This window comes from Erpetoichthys calabaricus, chromosome 12 (genome assembly GCF_900747795.2).
Source record: "Erpetoichthys calabaricus chromosome 12, fErpCal1.3, whole genome shotgun sequence".
In the NCBI taxonomy this organism is placed as follows: Eukaryota; Metazoa; Chordata; class Cladistia; order Polypteriformes; family Polypteridae; genus Erpetoichthys; species Erpetoichthys calabaricus.
Window position 1 is genome coordinate 90,275,065 of NC_041405.2, and position 26,312 is coordinate 90,301,376.

Sequence of the window (26,312 nt, forward strand, 5' to 3'; positions counted from 1 at the left end):
AGATGTTCCAAAAGTCTTTAAAAAACATTCATAATTCAAGCAAGTCTGTTAAAACACTCCACTTTCCATAAAACATCAGAACCCTCCCACCTACCTGACCAATCCTCATTGACAGTGCAACAACCCTGGGGGGGGGGGTTGTCCCCCACACCCCTGGTTCAACCCCCTACCCCTGCCCATTTGCAATAGTTTAAGTTAGATACTATTCGCACACAAATTCTATTTGCTGACATGTGACCTGTGTGTGGGGCATTGTGTGTATATTTTTAAATATTTTTTCTGCTCCCATGTAGTATGAAAGTGTGAGCACATGTTTGTAGGTTGTAAAAGAATAAAAGGATTTATCCCAGAAACATCCCCTATACCTCTGCTAAATATGGAAAACCTAACAGTTCATAGTGGTTAATGTTAATCCACTGAGTAGAGCGAGAGTAAAACTGATCCTTTAAGAGTGTCAGTAAAAAATTATGCCAATAAAAATGCATGAGTCCTTGAAGTGTTGTCCATTCTTAAAAATAATGTTTCTTTAATTGCATTTTATGATTATTTACTGGGTTGTGTGGTTCCTTGTGAACTGTTGCTCAACAAAGCATCTTTCCATTTTGGAAAAAGTTCTCTGCATATGAAGTTGGTTCTTCGTGCTTTAAAAATCCTCTAATATGCTGATTAAAAACTGTAATCTTTAATGTATGGTAGGCTACCAAGCAGGACACTATAACATATTAACAAAATCTGAACTTAGTGTATGCAGGAGGATTCCTTTTCAAATCAAGACATGTCTGTTACTATCTGTTCGTGGTTATTTACTGTATGGAGCCTGTTATGGATATAAATAAACAAAGGATCTTTCTGGAAACTTCAGGTGGATGTTTCATTTGGGAACTAAAAATGATTCTCTATGGCATTGCTGTGAAGAACCACTAAGGCACCTTTATTTTTAAGAGTGTTCCCAAAGGGTGAAAAGATGCATCCTTAAGATCCAGAAAACGGAATTGTTTTAATATGTATATTAAAATTTAATGTGTTTAAAGTGTAGTTTATCTTTGGTTTATCAGAAATGTTTGTTTCACTTAAGAATTTCAGTGGCCCATTTTTGCTGAAAGCGCAATTAGCGAATGAGCCTAGTTTAAATTGAGACACGGCACTTTATTGAGCCAGCTCCAGTTCCACCAAAGACGGTTAAAGTTGTAATTATGTGACAACTTTATCATGTCATGAGGATTATTTCTGTGAGGCAATGTAAAAGATTAATATTTTTCCATCAGTGTTTAGGGAATAATTGTCCTGAGTGACAAACAGAATCATAGCGGGGTTTAGAGAATGTACCTGTGGACCTGGGCAAACATAAGGGAGTTTAGAGGATGTGCCTACAGTAGACTATTAATGACACGTTATAAGTTCCACTACAGAACAATATTATAATAGTATGGTATTTACTTCATTGTAGTATAACAGGTTTCACACTTTTGAACTCCAAATTTAATTTATTGATTTGTTGGCAGAAGGCTGTAAACTTCACCGCAAGTCTGGGGTAGCAGTTAAAGATCAGTGATATTAAGATTAAATCATGTTAGGTGTTAAGGTTTTTTTTTTAAGTTAGGTGTTAGTGTGGTTATGATGCAGTATACATGGTTAAGATAATGCGTATAGTTTAGGGGTAAGTTTTGTTAAGGTTATGGTGTTGTTACAGTGTACTATAAACGGTTACGTTTAGGGTAAATTATGGTTAGGGTCAGTGTAATTAGGCGATAGTATACACGGGTATGATTGGGGAAAATTAAGGATGCGAGTTAGTATTGTTAAAGTTGGGGTTTGTGTGGTTAGCGTGTAGTACAGAAGCAAGGTAATATGACTTCCGCCGTGAAACTTTTGGTCTAGAACTGCTGCCGTAGACCTGCGGTGACGTATTGCTGTGCGGCTTTGCAGTTACTAACCATCTACTGCCAGTTAGATGCTTCTCGTCAGACCGCTGCAGCTGCTTCAGTGACGTTTGAAGCTTCGGGTGTCATCGGTAACGTGGCGGTAAAGTTTTGATACAAGCTTCGAAGCAGTGAGCTTCATTAAGCCGATACGAGCTTCGTTAGCCTCGGTATTAAAACGTCCTGTCCATGTGTTCCGCCGTTCACTGCAACAGCACTGAGGATTTTCTGCTCTTAGTACCGTAACTGCGGAAGTCTGGTTTTGATCTGGAGCTAGTTACGGTACTGTCTCATGTACAATGCAACTGGCGTCCTAGCTTTATTGGCTAAATTGTTGCTGCATTTACTCACTCTCTTGGCTGAAGGAACTTGCGTGCTCGTGTTAATGGTGGGGTGTGCTGTAACACAACAGCGTTGTGTTTGTGATTGGCTTCTCCTTGTCATGTGACTCGTCTAGTCAAACGATGCCAGTCCCAATATCTTCCTATGTCAATAATAGTTTAGAAATCTGCCTGGTGACCGGCCCCTTTGCTGTATGGCTGAAGTCAACCAGATGACAAGAAAGTAATGGCATCTATTAAGAGAGATGACCGCCTGACAGTGTCCCAGTGTTTAGTATGCGGTGCAGTGGCAGGCGTTTTCAGTCGGACCGTCACTTCACCGTTAGACGTCGTAAAAGTCCTGGGCCAGGTCGGAACGTTTCATACTAGAAATGGATTTTGGAACACTTTTCGCCAGGTGTATCGCTCTGAAGGCGTCGCGGCGTATTGGAAGGGGAACTTAATTGCCTGCATGCGTTTGTTTCCATACAGTGTAGTTCAGCTGGCATCTTACAAGAGGTATGTATAGTCTGGTACGCTACAGTAATGTGGTTTTATATATAAGATTTTTTATGAGCCTTAATTTACAGTTCATTATGCTTTGTAGTCTTGTGTGCATTTTGATGCCCTATAAAAAAAACTAAATTCACTCTCGAATTTAGTCGTTTTATATGCAATAATTTGACAGAGACTGGTACAAAGGTGTTTTTTTAACAATATGTCTCGGACTTGAGTTATTTATCTTCTATTTATAGGCAGTTAAAGTCTGACGTCGATTCACTTTTACTTCCCTGCTCATTTTAATCACCTCCTACAAAAATTGAGTGGTTGTGGATTTTTTAAAAATATAAACTTTTTTTAAAGTACTTGGGTATTTTAACCACACTACTAACGGCCACCAACCCACCACCAACTTTAGTATCGGCATTCCTTTTCTTCCAAAGTGCTTCTCTCAGTCGGTTAAACGAGGGTTACTTTAGTGCATGGACTCTCCCCTGCTAACAAATCAAAACGGCCATCACGCCTTACTGTAGTAACCAATCAGAGTGCAGGAATGGGCTCAGCAGGTTGTGACGTAGCGTGAAGAACATCTGCACCATGCCTGGCATGCCAGCGTCTGTCAACGTCAGTTGTCGAAGGGTTGTGGTAAATAGTTAAGCTGGTATTTCTGGATAAAATATGGATTTCTTCCCTGCTGAAGTCTTGTATTAGTTCCTCGTCACAATATTGTACTTTTTTGTTTGAATTTTGTAAATGTAGTGGTGGTATGGTGGTTAGAATTACAGCTTCACAACTCCAAGCTGTCCGGTTTATCCTTTTGCGCATTAGGTAATTGGCAAGTAAGTGAGCCCAGCGATGAATTGACATCTAATGTGGCCAAGATTGGACATACGTTTCCTTGTTTATTAAATGGATGCGTGGTAATAGAAAAAGAACGAGTAACTGTATTGATCGTAGGCATTGTTTATTATTGTCGGTTGCTTTCGTAATAAACGTCTCCCCTGGGTATTTGGTACAATGCACATTAAGAGGGATTTATGTCGCATTTATGTCACAGTCAAATTGTACAAATTACTTAGCGTCTCCCCGTGAGACAGTACTACGTTTCAATTCAAACATCTCAGCACATTGGAACTCAAACCTACATTTGTGAACAGAGTGACCTGCAAAACTCTGGGATCTTGGAGTATTGAGGCGGCAGCTAACAGTGTAGCAGTCCACGGTACCTGAAATGCTAAAAGCATTCATCCAGTCAGATTCTGAACCTTCATTTTTTATAAGGTGCCCTGGACCCTAAGCCAGGCCTATTAGCAGGAAGACTAATTAACAACCATATCTGATCCTGTGAGTTTTTTTGAAGTTTGGCAGAATAAAAGAAAAATGATAAATAAATCCGGACGCAGTAGCCACAACCCGTGCTTAGTAAAATGATTGAAATGCAACATACAACCAACTATAGCCATGAATTTCGCAAATTCCTTGTTTGCAATAATGTTCCACTACCAGACATCTTTCCAGAATACATAAAATATATCAAATTTCATTTAAATGCAATACCAATTTAGTGATTCTGCCTTTGCTATCCTGTGGTTAGTGTGATGAGAACAGAGCTCTCGTCCTTTGTATTTATTACGTGAATTTCCCCTTGGGATTAATAAAGTATCTATCTATCTATCTATCTATCTATCTATCTATCTATCTATCTATCATTTATACTATAAATGATAGATGTATCTATCTATGTAACTTACCTATAAATTTTATAGGTAAGTTTTGCTTGCATGACTGGTATGTTCAAATTCACCACTAGAGGGCATCCACTGGCCATGTAATTAAAAGCCAATAACTAGACAGGATTGGATCATGGCCACCTTGAATGTTTCTACTGCTAACACGTTGACAAATGCCTTTATGATGTGTGCATTAACAAGTCATGCAAATAACTGAGTGAGTCTGGTAAGGCAAGTAGCCAGCCTGATGTGTCTTGGCATTTTGTAGATTTATGGATATGAAAGTTTTCATCAGTTTTTGCAGAAATGTCTCATGCTCAATGGGATACATCTGGGAGGCCCAAGCTGGCAATGTCCACAAAAGGGCTATAGATAATGCCAAGGGTTAGTCCACAAAAGGGCTATTGATAATGCCAAGGGTTATTATGACACCTACTGTACCTCAAAACTTCCTTTCATTGTCAAAGTGTAGTGACCTCAATTTGTCACTGATTAATACCTTGAATCCTGAGTGGTAATGGGGAAAACTAACAGAGGCAGAATTTCACTATCCACTGCTGTCTGAAACGGAAAAATACTCTCAAACAGTACAGTCCCGGCGCAGCAGGTTTCACCGTGTCGAGTGTCATTGCATACAGTATAGTGTTATACACCATTTAAAACCTTTTTTGTTAAGGCCTACTTGGCAGCACCAACATGGAATGTGTTACCATATAACAGACCTTTTTCATATACCCGGATGGAGATTTTGGGATGGTAACTTCAGTTACCTTTCCAAATGTGAATCATTACCTTCTGGGAGAAGCAGTTGGACAGTGTTCTTGGTGTATGTGCCACAGAACACCAAGAGAACTGTGTAACTACTTGCCATGACCGATTGCTGGTATTGCCAACCAAAGCGATTTAGGTTATACTAATGTTCCCCACATATTACTCAATTCTGCATATAGACTGGTACTGGGTTAAACAGTTTTTTAGTTTTTTTTTTTTTTTGTTTTTTTTGCCTTGCTATGTAAGGTCAGCTACTTTGTTCTAAATATTTGCATTCAATGTGTTTACTACCTGAGTGAAGCCATCTATTTACTTTAGTAGGCTGAAGTTTCTCAGAATTTTCATTTAGTTCTGGTGGCTTATTTCTTTACAGACCTCCCCTCCTCACTGTCTTTCTGATTGTTTTTCTTTCTTTTTTCACAGGCACAATATTCACATTTGTTTTTCCAATTTATTTCATAAACCCTTAGCTTAAATGATCGAATTTTTAAAATTAATTTTATTATTGTAACATTTTGCTTATGTGTATTGTCAGAAGACTTAAAATCTTACTATAATATGATTGTTAGCCAAACCTACATATTCATTGTTATTTTTCCAAGAACTGGGCATATGTTTGGTGGTCTGACTTTAGAAATTATTCCTGGTCCACTTATAATATGTTAACCAAAAACAAGTATTGTGGTTGAGCAACCTAGAATAATGTTGCAGTGTATGCTTTGGTTTTTATTGCAAAAGGATAAATATAAAATGCACTCAAAGGGTAACTGTTTTTTCAGAGCCATATTTGGTGCGTATTATTTGGACAACCCCGTGACCCTGTAGTTAGGATATAGCAGGTTGGATAATGGATGAATTATTTGGACAATTTAACTGAGTAAGTTGCACTTCAAAATTTCACTGACAACGAGTGGCATGGCATGGTAATCACTGAATTGGCAGTGCATTTTTACACACCTGTTGAGACAAATACATTTTCCAGCCATTTTGAAATGCATCTGTGAACGTGGCCTAAAATCTATGTATTACAAACAAACAAAAGACCCCTTTTCCCCCCATTTGTTCCAGATAAATCACATTTTTTTCACCAAAAGCAAGATAACAGATTCTAACTTCAATATAGATTTTTTTAATGTATGCTGGAATGTGTGGTTTTTGGCTTCACTGGATGTACCTGAAACATTAATCTAACATAACTATGAAGCACAATGAACTACGAAACTACGATGAGTGGCTTTTTGAGACGAAAGTTCATAAGTCTTAAGTCTACTGACTCTTTCTGAACTTTTCATAGATAGCAGTACATATTGCTATTCATTGGAACAGTGCAGTAAAAGTATAAAAACTTTCATTAAGTAAATACTCATCATGCATAGTGACCCCATAGTCAAATGACTAGGTCTCTGTGCATAAAGGGTTATCTCCTGCCAGGGCTCTTAAACTGAGATTGAGGAATGGCTGGCATTGAACTTGGCTGTCTTGAAGGATATAGAGCTTAAGGTAGCTGATATGAGGAGAATATAAGCTGGATGAGTAAACAAGCAATTTGTGCTGAGTCAGTCCCACAAGTGGAAAATTTATTTTTGGTCTCCTTGTTTTAGTCTGTCTATCAAAAAACCATGTGTTCTTCTCAGAATGTTGAAAATCTTTAGGAATTGTTCGAGTCACTTTGAAGGTTAACAACCAAAGCATTAGCCATCCATTTTCTAAACCCACCTATCCAGCGCAGACTTGCATACTATTTCTAAGATACCGGTACATTTCACTTTCATGCCTACTTTCTGTTGAATGTCTTCATTTTTAAGTGTTTTATTAATTTTTCACACATGTCACAATGTGGTTTTCAGTGGCCTTTTCAGTTCAGATTTTAGTTTCCTGTTAGACAGTGTCTTATTCATTTCCTGTTTAAAGGCAGGATGCTATGAGGTACTAAAACTGAAATGTAAAATTAAATCGGTTATCTTTAATTTTATTTTTAAAGTAATTCTTGTTTTTATGTACAGTACAGCAATTAAAAAAATAAGAATATTTATATAAAATGTCAAATATGCATGTACATTTTCAAGTGAAATAAATTACACCAGACTGCATTTGTCACCATTTATGCCTTACAGATGTATGTGACATTAACTAACATTTTCAAACTTGCCTATTCCAGTTCAGGGTCAATGCCTTTTCCAGTATCCTTGGGTGTAATGTAGATACTTACCCTGGACTGAGTATCAGTCTATTGCAGGGCTATATCATGCACACACCCACCCACATGGGACCACATATATAACTGAAAATTAACCTAACGTGGAGGAAGACACAGGCAGACAATGTACAAATTCAATACAAGCAACAGCCAAGGGGTAAGATTTTGATCCAGGGAGCCAGCACCAGCCACTTGCTACTTTGTCTTAGCCTAGACGTAGAATTTTTTTGTTTGTCATTAAGTGCTTTTCCCTGCTTAATGCACCTAGATGTTTGTTTGAGGAAGAGACCTAGTAGTGCTGTATACTGTAACATACTGATTTATGCTAAAACAGCTGTGTTTGAAGATTTATGTAGATTGTCACTAATTTAAAAATGATTTTTTGTTTTACATTCATCAACTATCCATGCTTCTTTATAGAAATGTTTCCATAATAAGCAGAAATCTATGTCACACTTTTTAAGTTGTCCCCTAAATAGTTTAGCTTTCTTTTCATCAAAGTGATCTTTAACTCTTATTAAAGAGTTGTATTCTTTGTTGTACCTATTTCCTAGGATTCTCCACTTGTATATGGACGACCGAGGATATATCACACAATGGGGGGCCATTGTGGCTGGAAGTCTGGCAGGAATTGTTGCCACTCTGATAACCTATCCAGCTGATGTAATTGAAACCCGTCTTATAATTCAGAACAAGAAAAGCCCATCCTACAAAGGAATTATGGATGCTTTGCACAGCATCTGTAAAAATGAAGGGTTCCTTACTTTGTATCGAGGGGCCTCCCTTACTTTAATAGGTAAGTAAAGCAGTATCAGAAATGGTTAAGATTTAATACAATTGTTTCAAATATAAATGGAGATTTTTGTTTTTTATTTAAAGCCCCTTCATTGAAACAAATGGGGAAACATTTCTCTGCTATAAACATAAAAAGATTTTGGAGTTAGAAACATCAAAAATGCTTTTAATATGTTAACCATTTCAGTTTCTCCAATTTTAATGTAGATATTTGTTGTATAAAGTACAAATATTAATAGTGTTTGCCATGTATGTCTTGAAACTACTAGATTTATGTAACCTTATAAGGAGGTTTTAGTTTTAGCCTTGACGCTATTAATACAAATTTAAAAAATTGATTGGAAATATGTGTGCATTTTGTTTTACATACTGTATGTGTTATGTAGTAAAATTTAGAGATTATTCAGTAATCTCTTTTAAGATACTGTGGGGAACAGCCTGGACACAGACAGGCAGACACGATGTTTTCACCACACACACGTTTATTAATCCTCATATTTACAGTTGAAGTGCACATACCCAGTGCCGAAGCACCAATCACCCCTTTAAGTCCTGGCCACAACACAATGCCTTATTAGTCTCTGGTCCACCTCCACTCCTCTCCACCAAGCTTCGTCCTTCTTCCACCCGACTCTTGCCCCTGACTGGAGGGAGGCAGCCCCTTTTATTCACCCCGGAAGGACTCCAGGTGCATCCTGAGGGGCTCTGTAGCCACACCCCTGTGTGGCGGAAGCTCTGACGGTACATCCGGAAGTCCTCCGGGTGTCCACAATCCTCTTCCCCCCAGCACTTCCGGGTGTGGCAGAAGTGCTAAGGTCCAGGGCTCCCAGGGCATCGGGGCGCCCCCTGGCGGTGACCACGGGCCCCTACAGGGTTGAGCTTCCAAGCTCTGTACCCGTGGTCCCCAAGGCAACCAGGGAGGACGCCCCCTCGTGTCCTGGAGGAGGCACAAGCCCTCCTCCGCTCCTCCTGGGCATCCCGGCCGGGCGACAAACCCAGCCGGGTGCCACAATACATATTAATTGTACTCTTAGTTTACTTCAGAAATTTAGAATACCTTTATCTTTGTTTTTTTTTTGTAAATGCACATAAATCACATTGCAGAAAATTGGAATAGATTAGAAAATTATTTCAACAGCTTGCAGCCAGTTAAGTTTGTAGAATAGGAAATGGTTAACCAGAAGTGCAGAAATACATTTATGCTTATTAAATTATGTCTAAAAATGGGATCATGTCACAATAATGTCAGATGCAGTACATTTACGAATATTTTGTTAAAATGTGAAGGTTCTACTTAACATATTTCTGAAAACGTTTTGACTGTGTTTTGCACAAATCTTTCTACTGCAGTAACTTTTTCTTTTTTTTACTTTATAGGTGCAATTCCTTTCTCTTGTGGAGCTTTTTTAGTGTATATGAACCTTGATAAGCTTTGGGGCGAGCCAAGTTTCAAATTTGGACCGTTTCAGAATTTCATAAGTGGCTGTTTGGCAGCTGGATTTGCACAGACACTGTCATTCCCGTTTGACACAATTAAGAGGAAAATGCAGGTAAATTTATAATTTTCCACACTCAGTGGGATGTTAATGAAAGTAAAATTGTTAAGGGTGAAGCTGTATTAGTTAACTAAGGAAACATTTCATTGCTTAGTAGCACAATAATTTTATTACAAAATACAATAATATCTTTCTAGTGTAATTCCTTGGGTTTTAGTAAAAACAAGTCTTTTCTTTGTATTTAATACGCTTCCGTGGCTGTTCGTTTGTCTGTCCAGGATTTTAAATCACCTGTAGCTCACAAACCGTTTGACTTATTGACCTGAAATTTGGTACTCATATACTACGTGACGTCTACTATCCGCTTTCAGGGTGATGATTGACCTCCAAGGTTATTCCTCTTTCTCTTTTATTGTAGAATCAACTCTCAGCCGTGGCCAGCAGGGCGGCTGTGCGGTGCATGTGTACAGGCGCCATTCTCATCCCTACCACCTTCGCCGTCACTTCCCCTACCTCTTCATATCTTAAATCATTCTTGAGGCAGATTGAACACTTAAGTGCCAGCTTAAGTGAAAAATTTAAAGAAAACGTATTAAGTAATTGCAACACAAACACTGACAATCAGTTTTAACGCAAAAAGATGCAGACGAAAGAAGAGAAGAAACGGGCCACTAGGGTGGAGAAAAGAAGAGCTGCTCAGGAAGCAGCAAGTGCATCAACCTCTGAGCAAATAAATGCTAAACGTACAGAGAAAGAGTATGAAAACTATGAATGCTCAAGTCAAATGTATTCACTGCACGTTATCGTGCAGTACGCCATTACTGGTTTAATATAAAAGGGATCCATGCTACACATCAGACTGGTGCTAGTTTAGACCAGCTGCAATGAAAACAGATGGTTTGTCAGTACTGGAACTTTCTGTATTAAGTTGAATCTTGTTAAAAGGCTGAATTTAAAATTAGCCAGTTCCCAAACTTTTTGATTAATTTTTTTTTTTACATAACCTCACAGTACAGAATCATGTTGGACATCTCTAAAGGAGGACACTTGCTGGCCATGCTGCAGTTAAAAATTAAATGAGAACTACCAGTACAACAGCTTACTGAGTTACTAAGGCATTTACTGTACCAGAGGCAGTTGTGAAATAAGGGTGTGGTGCTAGGATATGGATAACATTACATTATGCTTATCAAGGTCTAAACTGTATATCAACAGAATATTACAGTTGACTTGAAACATTTTTCCACCACTTAGTGCAATATTTTTGGTTTCTATGTATAATTTGTGCAGATATTAAAAGGTAAATATATATATTTTTAGCTGTAGGATTAAATGTTAGTTACACTGCAAGTTAATGAAAGGTAAATTGTATGTGATTTTCTGTGTAGAGTTGAGTGGTATCTTAGCTCCCTTCGTATGCTTTGGCACACTGCATTGAACGTTTTACTCAAATTTGATTAATTTTATCTAAACTTAAACTTTCTTTAACCTATTTTATCATAACATATTCAAACCTACTTCAGCCAATTCAAGATCATATGAGGCTGGAGCAGTAGATGTAAGGAAGAACATAACCCTAGATAAGATGCAATCTGTTGCAGGGCCCACTCAGCATAAATACATGCTTACTCGCATGGGGTCAGTTTTAAATTGCCAGTAATCCTAAAATGTACGTTTTTCATGCAGGTTCACGTTGTACGACATCTGCAAGATCAGACCTTATCTGACAGAGTATGCTGCACAACTACTGGTCCAGGCTTTGGTCTTGTTGCACCTGGATTACTGCAAATCACCTCTGGCAGGAGTACCTGCATGTGCTGTCAAGCTGCTGCAGATGGTCCAGAATGCAGCAACCTGTCTTGTAGTTAACCAATCAAGATGGGTATATGTCACTCCACTCTTCAGGTCACTACATAAGCTCCCTGTATGTAGCAGCACTCATCAAGTTTAAATTCCTGATTGCCTACAGAGTAGTCAATGGGTCAGCACCTGTGTATGGGGACACTGGTGTGGTGCTATGCTCCTTCTCGCTCACTCAGGTCTGCCAGGGAACATCATCTGGTGATGCTGCGTCTGTGTGGCATCAAGTCTCAATATTTTTCTGTGTAGTACTTAGTTGGTGGAAGAAGCTGCCCACCTCCATCCAAACTACTGACTACCTCCATGTATTTAAGAAGCAACTGAAAACCCATCTGTTGTGTAAATATTGGTCTAATTGATTGAGATGATGGGAAAAAAAAGAAAACTTTGCTCTGTGATCTTGCATACTGTTGTTTGATTTGTTGTTACATTAGTTTAATTAATTTATTTGTTAATCTAAATTTGTAAATGTATTAGTTATTACATCTTTCACTTGTGGCAATCTACTTTTGTTACCTGACCTACTCCATTTGCTGAACTAACAAGCCATTGCCTAATGTTACAAAAGAGGTAAACATAGTTGAGTAAGTTGCTTTGGATAAAAGGATCTGTCAAGCAAATAAATGTAAAAGTAATGTTTTTGGAATGTGGGAAAAACTCACTCAGATCCAGAAAGAAAGTACAGACTCAATTCACATGATGTCTGGGAACAGAATTTTAATCTAGAACACTGGATCTGTGAGGCAGCAATAACAACTAATGTAACACTGTGCTGCCTTTTATAGTTATTTGGTTTATTATTTTTAAATCAACATTATCTAATTATTATATAGATCAGAGGTGTTCAATTTAAGAATAATTTTAAATTCTAAAGATGATTGGTGTTGTATTTTGTTTTATTAGTCCACCCTTCCATCCATTTTCGAACCCACTTATTTAGTCCTAGATGATGAGGAGCTGGTGCCTGTTCCAGCTGCATTGGGCTCTTGACAGTAGCCAACTCTAAACAAAGGACTGGTCTTTTGGAGGGCACACATACACACACTCACTCAAACTAGGCCAATTTAGAGTTGCCATTTATCCTAGCCTACATGTCCTTGGGAAGCAGCTGGCAAAGAGACAGCTGGGCTAACTGTGGTGTTACTGCTACCCCATCATGTATGAAAATGTGTTATGTTATTGTGTATGTTGCACATTGGGAATCAAAGTGCAAAACAGCAACATAAGAACAACTTTTCTATAATACTCTTAACTTTGTAAAGTGTTTTGAAACTTTGCAGATTTGACTGAAGAGCTTACACGATCTATACAGTGCCTCTTATAAGGCTATAACAGGCAGTAAAAACATTTTATTTTTTGATGGTGATTGCAAAAGCTTAAACATTTTATCGGTTTCTCTTCTAGGCACAGAGTCCTATTTTGCCTCACTATGGTGGAGTTAATGTCCATTTTTCTGGCATGGTTGATTGCTTCAGACAAGTTATAAAAATTAAAGGCATCCTCTGTCTTTGGGATGGATTGACAGCCAATCTACTAAAGGTAGGTTCTTGTGATAATTTGTGTGGCAACTCAAAGTATAGACATTTCAAAAGTGAATGAGACAATTCTGTTTTTTTTTGTTTATTTTGCACTTAATGAATAATATTATACAAGATAGTTGCAGTATGTATAGCATGTACCTACTGCAGAGTGTTGCTGTAAAATGTATCGAAAGAAATATCAAATAACACTGCTGTAGAATAGCTTCCAGTTATTCTACAGTCATATCATGTCAGAGAGTACTGAATATAGCTGAACCTGTGTCCAGTAAAAATTACTTACAAATTATTGTAGTATATATGTACATTTTGGAAAAAGTGCTGTTTTAACTTGTTGACTTAAGAAAATGATGGTCAATTTTTGTGGCTTTCTTAATTCCAAAAACATCATAACTGAAAGTTGTGTTTAAAAACTGTGGTATGTATTATGTGGTATGTATATTATAAAATCATGTAAATTTGCTTAAAATTCAAGGGACACAAATTATGACAATCTTATACAGTTAGGTCCATAAATATTTGGACAGAGACAACTTTTTACTAATTTTGGTTCTGTACATTACCACAATGAATTTTAAATGAAACAACTCCGATGTAGTTGAAGTGCAGACTTTCAACTTTAATTCAGTGGGGTGAACAAAACGACTGCATAAAAATGTGAGGCAACTAAAGCATTTTTTTAACACAATCCCTTCATTTCAGGGATCCTTGGTAGTCCATGTTACTGCTGGTAGTGGATTGGGTGGGGGCAGAGGGAGGGTTATCCGCTTCCTCACATGTGAAAACCTCAGAAAAATGTTGGTTTAGAGCATTTGCCATTTCAGTGTCTGTATATTTCTGTTCCTAATATGCTTCATCTCCTTCTTGACTGTTTGTTCTTTTACTGCTAAAATACTGAAAGAATCTCCTTTGTTTTTTTTTTTTTTTGCATTATCTGCAGTATTTTCTTGTAACTGTTTTTTAGCTTCCCTAATATCGTTCTTAATCTTATCTCTAGGGTGTATGAGAGTATATTAGTCTTGTATGCCTTATAGTACTGCATTTTCTTTTGCAGCATCTTTTTATCTCCTATTTATACACAGCAAGTTTTTTTTTTAAATTTCTTAATTATTCCAAATTGCGGAATGCACTTGTCTGGTATTATATTTAAACATTTTTAAATCCGTTCCAATGCTGCTCATCTGTCTTCACACCTAAAAACTTATAACAGTTTATCCAGTTTTTGTGTGTGCTCTCTGCCAAAACACTCTGAATTATGATCACTTGACCCTAGTGGTTCAATCACTTCTACCCCTTGAATTCTGTCATTGTTATCTATAATAATAAAAGGCAAAGCCCTCACTGACTGACTCACTCACTGACTGACTCACTCATCACTAATTCTCCAACTTCCCGTGTAGTTGGAAAGCTGAAATTTGGCAGGCTCATTCCTTACAGCTTACTTACAAAAGTTAGGCAGGTTTCATTTCGAAATTCAAAGCGTTATGGTCATAACTGGAACATATTTTTTGTCCATACACTGTAATGGAGGAGGCGGAGTCACGTATCGCGTCATCACGCCTCCTACGTAATCACGTGAACTAAAAACAAGGAAGAGATTTACAGCACGAGTCACACGCGGGAACGAAGGTAAATGACGTTAATTTTTGACTGTCTTTTAATACTGTGTAAGCATACATATTAACACATGTGCAATTAAACGTGTGCATTTACGGGGTGATTTCTCAGGCTTAAAAGCTCACCTTTTATCAAACGCGGGAACAAAGGTAACTGACGTTGTTCACTGTCTTTTAATACTGTGTAACCATACATATTCACACATGTGCAATTAAACGTGTGCATTTACGGGGTGATTTCTCAGGCTTAAAAGCTTGCCTTTTACTAAAAAGGTAAATGCAAAACTATTTTCAATCAGTTTATTGAAACGCTCCCGTTAAGGATTGCAATGACATATTCGCGAGATAAAAGAACGAAGTAGGGGGAAATGGAGGAACAGCCGCAAACAGCGAAGAGCAAAAAATTAATTAAACAATTGAGAACGGAGCGAGTTAAGCATACAAGCATGTTCATAAGGGAAACAAAGCACGGTGTAAAACGTAAGTTTTAATTAAGTTTATAGAAACGCTCCCGCTGCGGATTGCAATAACATATTCGCGAGATAAAAGTTTAATGAGAAGACACGAGGTATAAACGAACCACACGCTGTGGCGCAACGTTAGGGGCAACAGTTTCAACCATTCTATGATCTGCTTCTCGCAACTGAAAGACGGCACATGGCGGATGTTAGCCGACTTGCTGACCGCAACGTTAGGGGCTTCAACTATGGCGCTGACGCCATATCTCAGTGCCAACACTTTGCAGACTGTACTTAAAAGACACGCCCTCCTCACTGGACAGTTAAAAACACCAATCAAACTAACGATGACATCAAGTATTACCCAATCAAAAGTAGGAAAGGAGGCATCTTCATAAAATGCGTGTGGGATGATTTGCATGAGACGCTGCTTTAAAAAAAAAATGATAAAAAAAATACGGGATAAATCCCGTCCAGTATTGATTCAAAACGGGACGCGCAATTTCATTCTCAAACGCGGCACGATTCCGTATTTTAAAGGACGGGTGGCAACCCTACAGTGCCAGGTAACCACCCATACAATCACATTGTGATTCAGACTAGGAATGCAATGAATGTAATTACCCCGATCTACATACAAGGCGAAAGTCTTGCAACATTCAAAGATGATGGTTTGGGATAAGTACACCATACAACATAAAAGAGCTTATGAAGCCTTGAACCGAAAAAAGCAAGATCTCAGAGATCGTAAAAAAAAAATAGGAGGTAATGTCGTTTTACTCGCTGTACATTTTAGTCAAACATTACCACTTATTCCACGAGGGAGACCAGCAGATGAACTCAACGCGTGTTTAAAATCCATGCTTCTCCCACGCTCGGTTATATGTCGCGTGTTCTCCGGTAGGTGCACCAAAAAATTTATACATTTAAGCATGTAATGGGCAAACAAAAAATGAGGTATACCCGAAGGCACTGCAGTAGTACTTAATGTAACTTTACTTCTTAAATGTTAATGTTTTACTGTTTAATAATTTATACGCTTCTTATATGTTGTTCAAATTCTTTTATCAAAATACCAGTGACAGCGCAATGCACGATAACATGGAGTGAATACACCATACGCATCCGCCCACGGCTGCCCTGCTGTGCGCAGATACCAGTTGATTCTACAATAAAATAAAATAAACATAAAAAGAGTAAAACAATCATCACCCATAAAGCGTGTGTGTGTGTATATATGTGTATATATATATGTTGATATGTGGATGTGTATATGTATATATCACCCATAAAGCGGATAGTAGACGTGACGTACTATTTGTGTACCACATTTCAAGTGTATAGGTGAAACGGTTTGCGAGCTACAGGTCATTTAAAATCCTGGACAGACACACAAATTGCCACGGTAGCAAATTACAGAAGAAGATTTTACTGTTTAATAATTTATATTTATATGAAATGTGCTTCTTATATATTACTTCATATTCTCATATGATAATGATGTTAATGTTTATATTGATTTCTGTGTTATTAAAACTGCATGTATGTGTGTATATGTATATATATATATATATATATATATATATATATATATATATATATACAGTGGTGTGAAAAACTATTTGCCCCCTTCCTGATTTCTTATTCTTTTGCATGTTTGTCACACAAAATGTTTCTGATCATCAAACACATTTAACCATTAGTCAAATATAACACAAGTAAACACAAAATGCAGTTTGTAAATGGTGGTTTTTATTATTTAGGGAGAAAAAAAAATCCAAACCTACATGGCCCCTGTGTGAAAAAGTAATTGCCCCCTGAACCTAATAACTGGTTGGGCCACCCTTAGCAGCAATAACTGCAATCAAGCGTTTGCGATAACTTGCAATGAGTCTTTTACAGCGCTCTGGAGGAATTTTGGCCCACTCATCTTTGCAAAATTGTTGTAATTCAGCTTTATTTGAGGGTTTTCTAGCATGAACCCGCCTTTTTAAGGTCATGCCATAGCATCTCAATTGGATTCAGGTCAGGACTTTGACTAGGCCACTCCAAAGTCTTCATTTTGTTTTTCTTCAGCCATTCAGAGGTGGATTTTCTGGTGTGTTTTGGGTCATTGTCCTGTTGCAGCACCCAAGATCGCTTCAACTTGAGTTGACGAACAGATGGCCGGACATTCTCCTTCAGGATTTTTTGGTAGACAGTAGAATTCATGGTTCCATCTATCACAGCAAGCCTTCCAGGTCCTGAAGCAGCAAAACAACCCCAGACCATCACACTACCACCACCATATTTTACTGTTGGTATGATGTTCTTTTTCTGAAATGCTGTGTTCCTTTTACGCCAGATGTAACGGGACATTTGCCTTCCATAAAGTTCAACTTTTGTCTCATCAGTCCACAAGGTATTTTCCCAAAAGTCTTGGCAATCATTGAGATGTTTCTTAGCAAAATTGAGACGAGCCCTAATGTTCTTTTTGCTTAACAGTGGTTTGCGTCTTGGAAATCTGCCATGCAGGCCGTTTTTGCCCAGTCTCTTTCTTATGGTGGAGTCGTGAACACTGACCTTAATTGAGGCAAGTGAGGCCTGCAGTTCTTTAGACGTTGTCCTGGGGTCTTTTGTGACCTCTCAGATGAGTCGTCTCTGCGCTCTTGGGGTAATTTTGGTCGGCCGGCCACTCCTGGGAAGGTTCACCACTGTTCCATGTTTTTGCCATTTGTGGATAATGGCTCTCACTGTGGTTCGCTGGAGTCCCCAAAGCTTTAGAAATGGCTTTATAACCTTTACCAGACTGATAGATCTCAATTACTGCTGTTCTCATTTGTTCCTGAATTTCTTTGGATCTTGGCATGATGTCTAGCTTTTGAGGTGCTTTTGGTCTACTTCTCTGTGTCAGGCAGCTCCTATTTAAGCAATTTCTTGATTGAAACAGGTGTGGCAGTAATCAGGCCTGGGGGTGGCTACGGAAATTGAACTCAGGTGTGATACACCACAGTTAGGTTATTTTTTAACAAGGGGGCAATTACTTTTTCACACAGGGCCATGTAGGTTTGGATTTTTTTTTCTCCCTAAATAATAAAAACCACCATTTAAAAACTGCATTTTGTGTTTACTTGTGTTATATTTGACTAATGGTTAAATGTGTTTGATGATCAGAAACATTTTGTGTGACAAACATGCAAAAGAATAAGAAATCAGGAGGGGGCAAATAGTTTTTCACACCACTGTATATATATATATATATACTAGCAAAATACCCGCGCTTCGCAGCGGAGAAGTAGTGTGTTAAAGAGGTTATGAAAAAAAAAGGAAACATTTTAAAAATAACGTAACATGATTGTCAATGAAAGCCCGTTTCAGTCAGTAAGTCTTATGTGTGTGTTTATGTATGTGTGTATATATATGTAGATGTGTATATGTAGATATGTATATATATGTATATGTATATAAATGTTTATGTGTGTGTGTATATTATATATATATATAATATATAAAAGACAGCAACAGTTATAACAATGACAACACTATTACATTGACAATCATGTTACGTTATTTTTAAAATGTTTCCTTTTTTTTTCATAACCTCTTTAACACACTACTTCTCCGCTGCGAAGCGCGGGTATTTTGCTAGTTACTGTATAAAATACTAAATCTAGATAGGCTTCTCCCCATGTTGGTGCATTAACTCATTGTGTTAAACAGTCATTGCCATTTCAGTGTCTTATATTTTAGTTTCCCCTTACTGTTCCTGCACTTGTACTCCACTATTAACAATGTTAGGCCAGTTAATATTTGGGCAATTAAAGCATCCCATGACTATAATATGGGCGGCATGGTGGCGCAGAGGGTAGCGCTGCTGCCTCGCAGTAAGGAGACCTGGGTTCGCTTCCCGGGTCCTCCCTGCATGGAGTTTGCATGTTCTCCCCGTGTCTGCGTGGGTTTCCTCCAGGGGCTCTGGTTTCCTCCCACAGTCCAAAGACATGCAGGTTAGGTGCATTGGCGATTCTAAATTGGCCCTAGTGTGTGCTTGGTGTGTGAGTGTGTGTGTGTGTGCCCTGTGGTGGGCTGGAACGGTGTGCCCGGGGTTTGTTTCCTGCCTTGCGCCCTGTGTTGGCTGGGATTGGCTCCAGCAGACCCCCGTGACCCTGTAGTTAGGATATAGCGAGTTGGATAATAGATGGATGGACGACTATAATATATTCCTCTTAACTCCCCTTTCTTAATATTATTAAACAGATGCACATTGAAATTAATATACTGCACTCCTAAAATAAGGTTTATATCCTTAATACGTTCTAGCCAAATCCGGAAATCCTCACTAAAAATCATCCAATTAAAGAAGGCGTGCATTTAAATTTTTTTTTCATCAATGGCAACCAGCCATTATTTTATTTTTGATACTCTTGGCATTCAATCAAGCAATTAAGTTACTATGCATATTTGTTATTTCACCACTGTTCTTCTGTTCATATACAGTTTTAAACCTAGCCTGTCATAAGCACCCTGTGGCCCTCTCTGCCATAGTTTAAATATTCCTTGGTTAAACTACTCCTATACATACCCAATACACTGGTGCCCCTCCAGTACAAATTTAACTTGTCACAACATAATGGGTCTCATCTCTTTCTTGAAGGAGTTGCAATGCCCTGCAACCTATATCTTAAAATTTGAGATACACCTAATGAATTCTGATCTCCTCAGTCTTGTCTGGACTAACATGTGGCACAAGCAGAATTTCAATTAAGACCACTTTGTCAGTTCTACTCTTCAGCTTGGCACCTAACTCTTTAAATATGGAAGACTAGGGGGCTTTGCCCCCTGCTCGCTTCGCTCGCCAGCCCCTGTGTTTGGTTAATCGGATATACAATTTTACATTTTTTTTTCTTTGGAATTGTTTCAATTTCATTATTTGCACTTTTACTTTAAAGCTTCATTAAAAACAATATTTTTTGGAGACACATTGTAACAACGCAACATATAACTGCCCGTGAGTGAATATTGTTTCTGTTTCTCTAATAAATAATCTGACTTTTTCTAATGTTTGTCCCTGTGATTTATTGATTGTTATAGCAAAAACTATTCTCACGGTAAACTGTAAACATTTTAATACGAATGGCATATCACAGTCTCCTTTGGTGTGTAATGTTATTCGCGGAATATATACATTACCTTTCTTTTTGCCTGTTAAAATTTGCATCGCTTCTCCGTGATCATCAATATACACCTGACCGAACTGTGTATTCTTTGAAATTCAACTTGTTGCTTTAACTGTTCCGGGACCACAGATTCTCATAGCGTATGGCCCATTATTGTGTAAATCCACGTTTTATGCATTGAATGATGCGAATGCGAAAAGACTTTGTTGTCTACTCTTTGCCTTTTATTTCTGACCTCAATTTGTCCTGCTATTTTTTCAGTTACACCTGGTTCTGATGATTAATCATCTTTTGTTTGTGGTAATGTGATCTTTTCTATATTCTTTGATACTGTAGCGACTGACATAAAGTGTTACAAAAGTTTTACTCGAACAATCGCCGACTTCCTAACCCCAAACACAACTTTCTAGCACCCTCTCCAACCCCTCCTCCCCCGGGTCTTGCCCCCCCTTACCGCATCAATCAATACTCCGCTATCAGTCTTCCGTGCTGTAGTCCGCCCTCCCTCAATCGGACCAAACAGTCACTTAAAACCAAAAAGGTCTCAACCTGGCTGGGATGCTACAATACTTTCGAATTTACTGCTTTCATATTCTGTACCTTTCTCTGCATGTGTATCATGCCATCGTTTGTTTGAGCCTTTCGAATTCCACTGCTTTCATAATCTCTTATCTGCCTTTTTTCTCTCCAACGCCTTTGGGTCTGTATTCTCCGTATTGTCCTTATACACTTTATATGTGCTGAGAGCAGATGATCTGTGTGTACTACATGCTTTTACACTACTGAGTGTTTTTTGATGGGTGTGCTCTTATATGATATCTTTTGTAAGTAGGGCGTGTCTTGCAAGAATCTCATGTTCCATGTCCCCGCGAGACGGCCCTGGGACAATCTCTTGGCACCAAGTCTCATGTTTACAGCCCTCGCGAGACGCTCCGTGGCAAGTCTCTTTTGTCTCGTGGGTCTTTTAAATTTCTTCCGAGAACTTCCGAGAAGATCACATATCGTTGCTTTGCTTTTGCTTTCCAGGATTTTTTTTTTTTATAATAGAGAGACAGAACTGACAGCCTGCCCATTTGTATGTCATTTGTTCCATCCACCCACGGTACAGCCAAAAGCCTACCCATCCTTCCATAGACGTCTTCCACCTCTGCACCCAGAGGGCAACACACTGTGCAAGACTCTTCCTCTGGAGCAAAACTATATCTGTTTCCCTAATGATCAAGTCCCCCACTATCATAACCTCTCTCTTTATGGTGGACTGGTTTTGAGGTGACTAGTTGGGGCTCCTCATAACAACTTGCCACCTTAGAGTTTTCAGAGTCACTGTCCAACTCCATAATGTCCTGAAAATATTTTGACACTTCTAATTCTGGGGTTGATGTCCCCAGACATTGTGCATTATTTACCTTGTGCCCATGTTCAACTGTAACCCACCTATCTCTGCCTGTCTGGTCTGGAGTCTCCTACCTCGACACCTTAGGGGTGCAAACCATCTTCATAAAGGACACTTAGGCTAGGTCTACCAATTCTGTACAACTACATAAGCCACACACCTTATCCTCCAGTTCAGCAGTGCTAAGTATAATGTGCTGCACTGGATCAGCTGACATCAAATTAAGATGTAGCCTTCAGGGAGGCCTGACACATTTAAACCACCCTACAGAAAGTACAAAACTGTAACCTATTGTGAATGAGTGTGAGTGCGTGTGTGTGTGAGTGCGTGTGTGTGTGAGTGCGTGTGTGTGTGTGTGTGTGTGTGTGTGTGTGTGTGTGTGTGTGTGTGTGTGTGAACTAGCATCCTGTCCAGGGATAGTCCCTATCTGAGGACTGATTGATGTCATTTATGTTAGGTAGAATGCCTAGAGGGGGCTGGGCGGTCTCATGGCCTGGAACCCCTGCAGATTTTATTTTTTGTCCAGCTGTCTGGAGTTTTTTTTTTTTGTTTTTTCTGTCCTCCCTGGCCATCGGACCTTACTTTTATTCTATGTTAATTAGTGTTCTCTTATTTTAATTCTTTGTCTTTTTTCTTTCTTCGTCATGTAAAGCACTTTGAGCTACATTATTTGTATGAAAATGTGCTATATAAATAAATGTTGTTGTCATTGTTGTTATCTAGCGAGCAATGGTAGTGTGTAATGGTCCAGCTCCACACAAAACATCTAATGGGGAAAACACATTCACATAAGTCTAATGGTGCGTTTGATTGTTTTTAAAACATTCACAGTAGTTGTAAGACATTGTGAAAACTGCTAGCCTTAAATCTATTTCTGAATTTATGGGATTCCAGGCCTTTTATAAATATGTTGAGGACAATTTAAATTTTGGCTGTGAGTTTTTCTTTAATTTGCATTTAGTGAGTTTCCTGAATGTGTTTAAGAGTCAGTCAGAGGGGTGTTCTGCAGCAGCACAAAATTGTTGACAGACTGATTAAAATAGCACATGCTTGCTTTATACATAAACAAACATGCCATACATGCTGTCACATACTTTGAGCAGCTGCCCACACCAGTTGTAAAATTCAACAGACATTATTCCTCAAGGGTCAGTTGGTCATTTTTTATTTAATGAAGACGCATTGAATGTGTACAGTATGCCTCGAAGTATGCAATAAATCGCAAACTATTCCTTTATAAGAGATCATTCATTGTATTTAATGAGAATCCCCTGCTCCTCTAGCTGTTATGCAATTTCTAAAGTGTTTAATACTATGCATTTGTTGTAAACTAATTTAGAATTTTCATCAATAATAGGATCATTTGATTGCTTCCCTTCATTCATTCGTGTTTTGATATCTTTTTAAAGTATATCACACATATATTTGTATACTTTTAAGGTGTTAAGCAACATGGCACAGAGTCATATCTGTAACTGTATTCTTGCAGTAATGCTGTTAACACAAGTTTTCTGTGATATGTTAGTACTGTTAAGTCAGAACTTTCTTTCAAGCTTTATTTACAGTATTTCTTAATAGAGCAATTTATTTTGGAGTTCTTTATGCAAATGCACTACACTTGGTGCCAGAATTATAAAACATTTAACTATCTTAAGTAATTTTTACGTTTTCTCTTTTTTTTTCTTTCTAGATTGTCCCATACTATGGTTTGATGTTCAGTACTTTTGAATTCTGCAAGCGTGTGTGCCTCTATAAGAATGGTTTTATTGTATCACCCCTCAGCTATCAGTTGGCACCTGGAGTGGACCAGAGCCTTAGGCCTCAGGAGTTGAGAGAATTAAGGAAATACTTCCACAACAGGAGCTTCAAGTCAGAACAGAGCAGTTTGAAAAGCAGGTGGTGAGGAGAAAAGAATGTTGGCACCCTATAGTACTCCACCATACAATCATTTTTATACTGTATGAAATACAAATGCATTTATTTATCACTGAAAAATGCATGCATTTTGATTTGCTTTGTACTGATCTACAGAAAATATCTGGAACCAATGGCAATAATAATTTGCAAATTAATTTATTCTCAAAAAATAGCTTTAATCAGTATTTAACAGTGAAAGTGCCATCAATAATTTAAAGTGGAGTGGAAGTTCAACTTGTATATTAAATATACAAGTGCATACATATAATTTAATCGGTGTAATTTACTCTTCTGCTATCACTGCACAAACAAAATACCAAAGAGACTTATTTGCAAGAAATGTCTCAAGCACTTAGTTTTTATCATTCACTTCTTGTCTGCACTGAGAGTGTTTCTATTACATTATTTATAATGCACACATTTACAATTTATGTTCATGATCTACTTTTGTTAGCTTGACTTATTATGGATGTGTCTTCATTCAACATACCTTGGTCACTAGTATGGCATTTAGAAATCATGATCAATAATCCTTTGTCATTCATCTGTAGATTTCATATTGAAAACCATCATGAAGCACTTTACTTTTGTCTTCACGCACAACTGTAGTATTAGATGACTTCATCCTAATTGTACATTTTGTTATGTGGAGAATGTAGGTAGATCTTGGATCTTCTTCCTACATCATAGATATATAGCCATTGTCTTGACTCACTCCTTAAAGTCAAGAAGCAGATTTAAGTTAAACTGCTCTTTTTCTTGACTTGATACAGACCCAGAAAATTACGGTTGGGTAGCTTAAATTCCAGACCCTGCTACCTTCTCTTTTAAGAAGATCTTTCTGGTTTCTGCCTTGAATGCACATTCTCTCCATGTGTGTATGTGTATGTATGTGTGTACTAATATTTAGTTGGAAGATTTGTGACAAATCTGAAACATTGATTGTGTCTATAGAAAATTTTCTCAGGTCAGGTGTGGAGAAGTTTGAAATCACAGAGATTTGTCATTTAGTAAAACACTCCTCTCCCATTCACCAAAGATCTGGACAAAAAGGCCATGCAAAGAACTAAATAATAAATCTGTTCACATTCTTCTTATTCAGTCTTATTAAGTGTACCATTAACTTTCACTAAGCACAATTCCAGATAATAAAACCAAATAAAACATTGACCTCATATTTCCACTGTGGGTTTAATCTCATTATTTTCAATACTTGAAGATGGTAAATGCAATAAGTGATCATTTCAGCATATATTATTTTCAATAGCATTTACTGCATATTGATACTTGATGTATATTTACAATTCATTATGTAACTTTTATATGCTCTTTTAAAATATAATATTTATATGTAACTCTGGCTGTGGTGACTTTGTGTAAAGTCTGAAATTTGCTTTCTGGATTCTAAACACTTTCCATGCTGTTGTTTTATTTCATGTCACAGTTTGGCCCTGTAAATCCTGTAGTTTATTTAATGTTTTCTATAGGTTTATAGGTTCATTATTATCACATATACTGTACAGAGTACACTGAAATTCATATTTGCATTGCTAATCAACATGCAACACTTTGCCACTGTCCATTGCCATGGTAATGGATAGACATTACAATAAAAATTAAACCTGTTTTTTCCAATAAAACCAGATAGGAATAAGTGAAATGGCACCCAGTACATTGGCATATACAATCATACAAGTGAAAATTTGTACACCACCATTTTAATGAGGATGTTTACCAACACTGTAATATAATATTCCAAATTCTTATAAAATGTATGTTAACAGATATATGTATGACAGATTCATTTTTTCAAAGTTTTATATTGGCAAGTAGCAGTTGTGCACTCCAAGTTGCATGAGTGTACCAACAAAAACAACATTTATTTATGTAGCACATTTTCATGCAAATGATGCAAATCAAAGTGCTTTACAGGTTGAAGAAAGAGAAAATAGACAACATATAAAAAATAAAAGTAGGCAATACTAATTAACATAGAATAAAAGTAAGATCCAATGGCCAGGGAGGACTGCAAAAACAAAAAAAAAAACTCCAGACAGCTGGAGAAATAAAACAAAATCTGCAGGGGTTCCAAGGCCACAAGACCACCCAGCCCCATCTAGGCATTCTACCTAACATAAATGATCTCAATCAGCCCTCATAGTATTCAGGCTTCACATGGAAGAACTTGATGATGACGGTCATGTGGACCTTTGTCCTTCAATCCATTATTGTAGGGACTGCACAGTGCTTTGATCGGGTAGTGGTGGTGACGTAGATCGCCACCACAGAAAACCAGAAAAAGAACAACAGAGAAAGTAGGGGTTAGTATGTATTGCGGAGCCACCATGAATGATAATGATAATTAAATGCATATACAGAATATCAGCATTAAACTAAAATAATTTGGAGTGTAAGGTGAAAGACATTCTGAAATATAGGATGGAGTGAGATTATTTAAGGCTTTGTAAATCATAAGCAGTATTTTAAAGTCAATTCTAAATGGCACATGTAAGCAGTGTAGTGATATCAAAACTAGAGAGATGTGCTCAGATTTTCTTTTCCTAGTTAAGATTCTGGCAGCTGCATTCTGCACTAGTTGCAGTCAATTGATGTCTTTTTTGGGTAGTCCTGAGAGGAGTGCGTTATAG

The 26,312-nt window shown here is 37.8% G+C and overlaps 1 protein-coding gene across 1 annotated transcript; it reads left to right on the top strand.

The window, feature by feature from the left end:
- The first annotated feature begins 1,966 nt into the window (after positions 1-1,966).
- Positions 1,967-24,847, top strand: slc25a43 (solute carrier family 25 member 43). Its single transcript, XM_028815848.2, has 5 exons — positions 1,967-2,758; positions 7,993-8,234; positions 9,611-9,783; positions 12,994-13,128; positions 23,438-24,847. The coding sequence occupies exons 1-5, from the start codon at positions 2,487-2,489 to the stop codon at positions 23,648-23,650; spliced, it is 1,035 nt and encodes a 344-aa protein (XP_028671681.2). The 5' UTR covers positions 1,967-2,486; the 3' UTR covers positions 23,651-24,847.
- Positions 24,848-26,312: the final 1,465 nt, after the last annotated feature.

Bases quoted from the DNA above. Each gene is read 5' to 3' on its own strand.
- slc25a43 (XM_028815848.2), top strand. From the start codon at position 2,487: ATGGCATCTATTAAGAGAGATGACCGCCTGACAGTGTCCCAGTGTTTA. The intron at 2,759-7,992 runs GTATGTATAGTC...CCTATTTCCTAG, and splicing joins CAGCTGGCATCTTACAAGAG to GATTCTCCACTTGTATATGG. The intron at 13,129-23,437 runs GTAGGTTCTTGT...TTTTCTTTCTAG, and splicing joins TGACAGCCAATCTACTAAAG to ATTGTCCCATACTATGGTTT.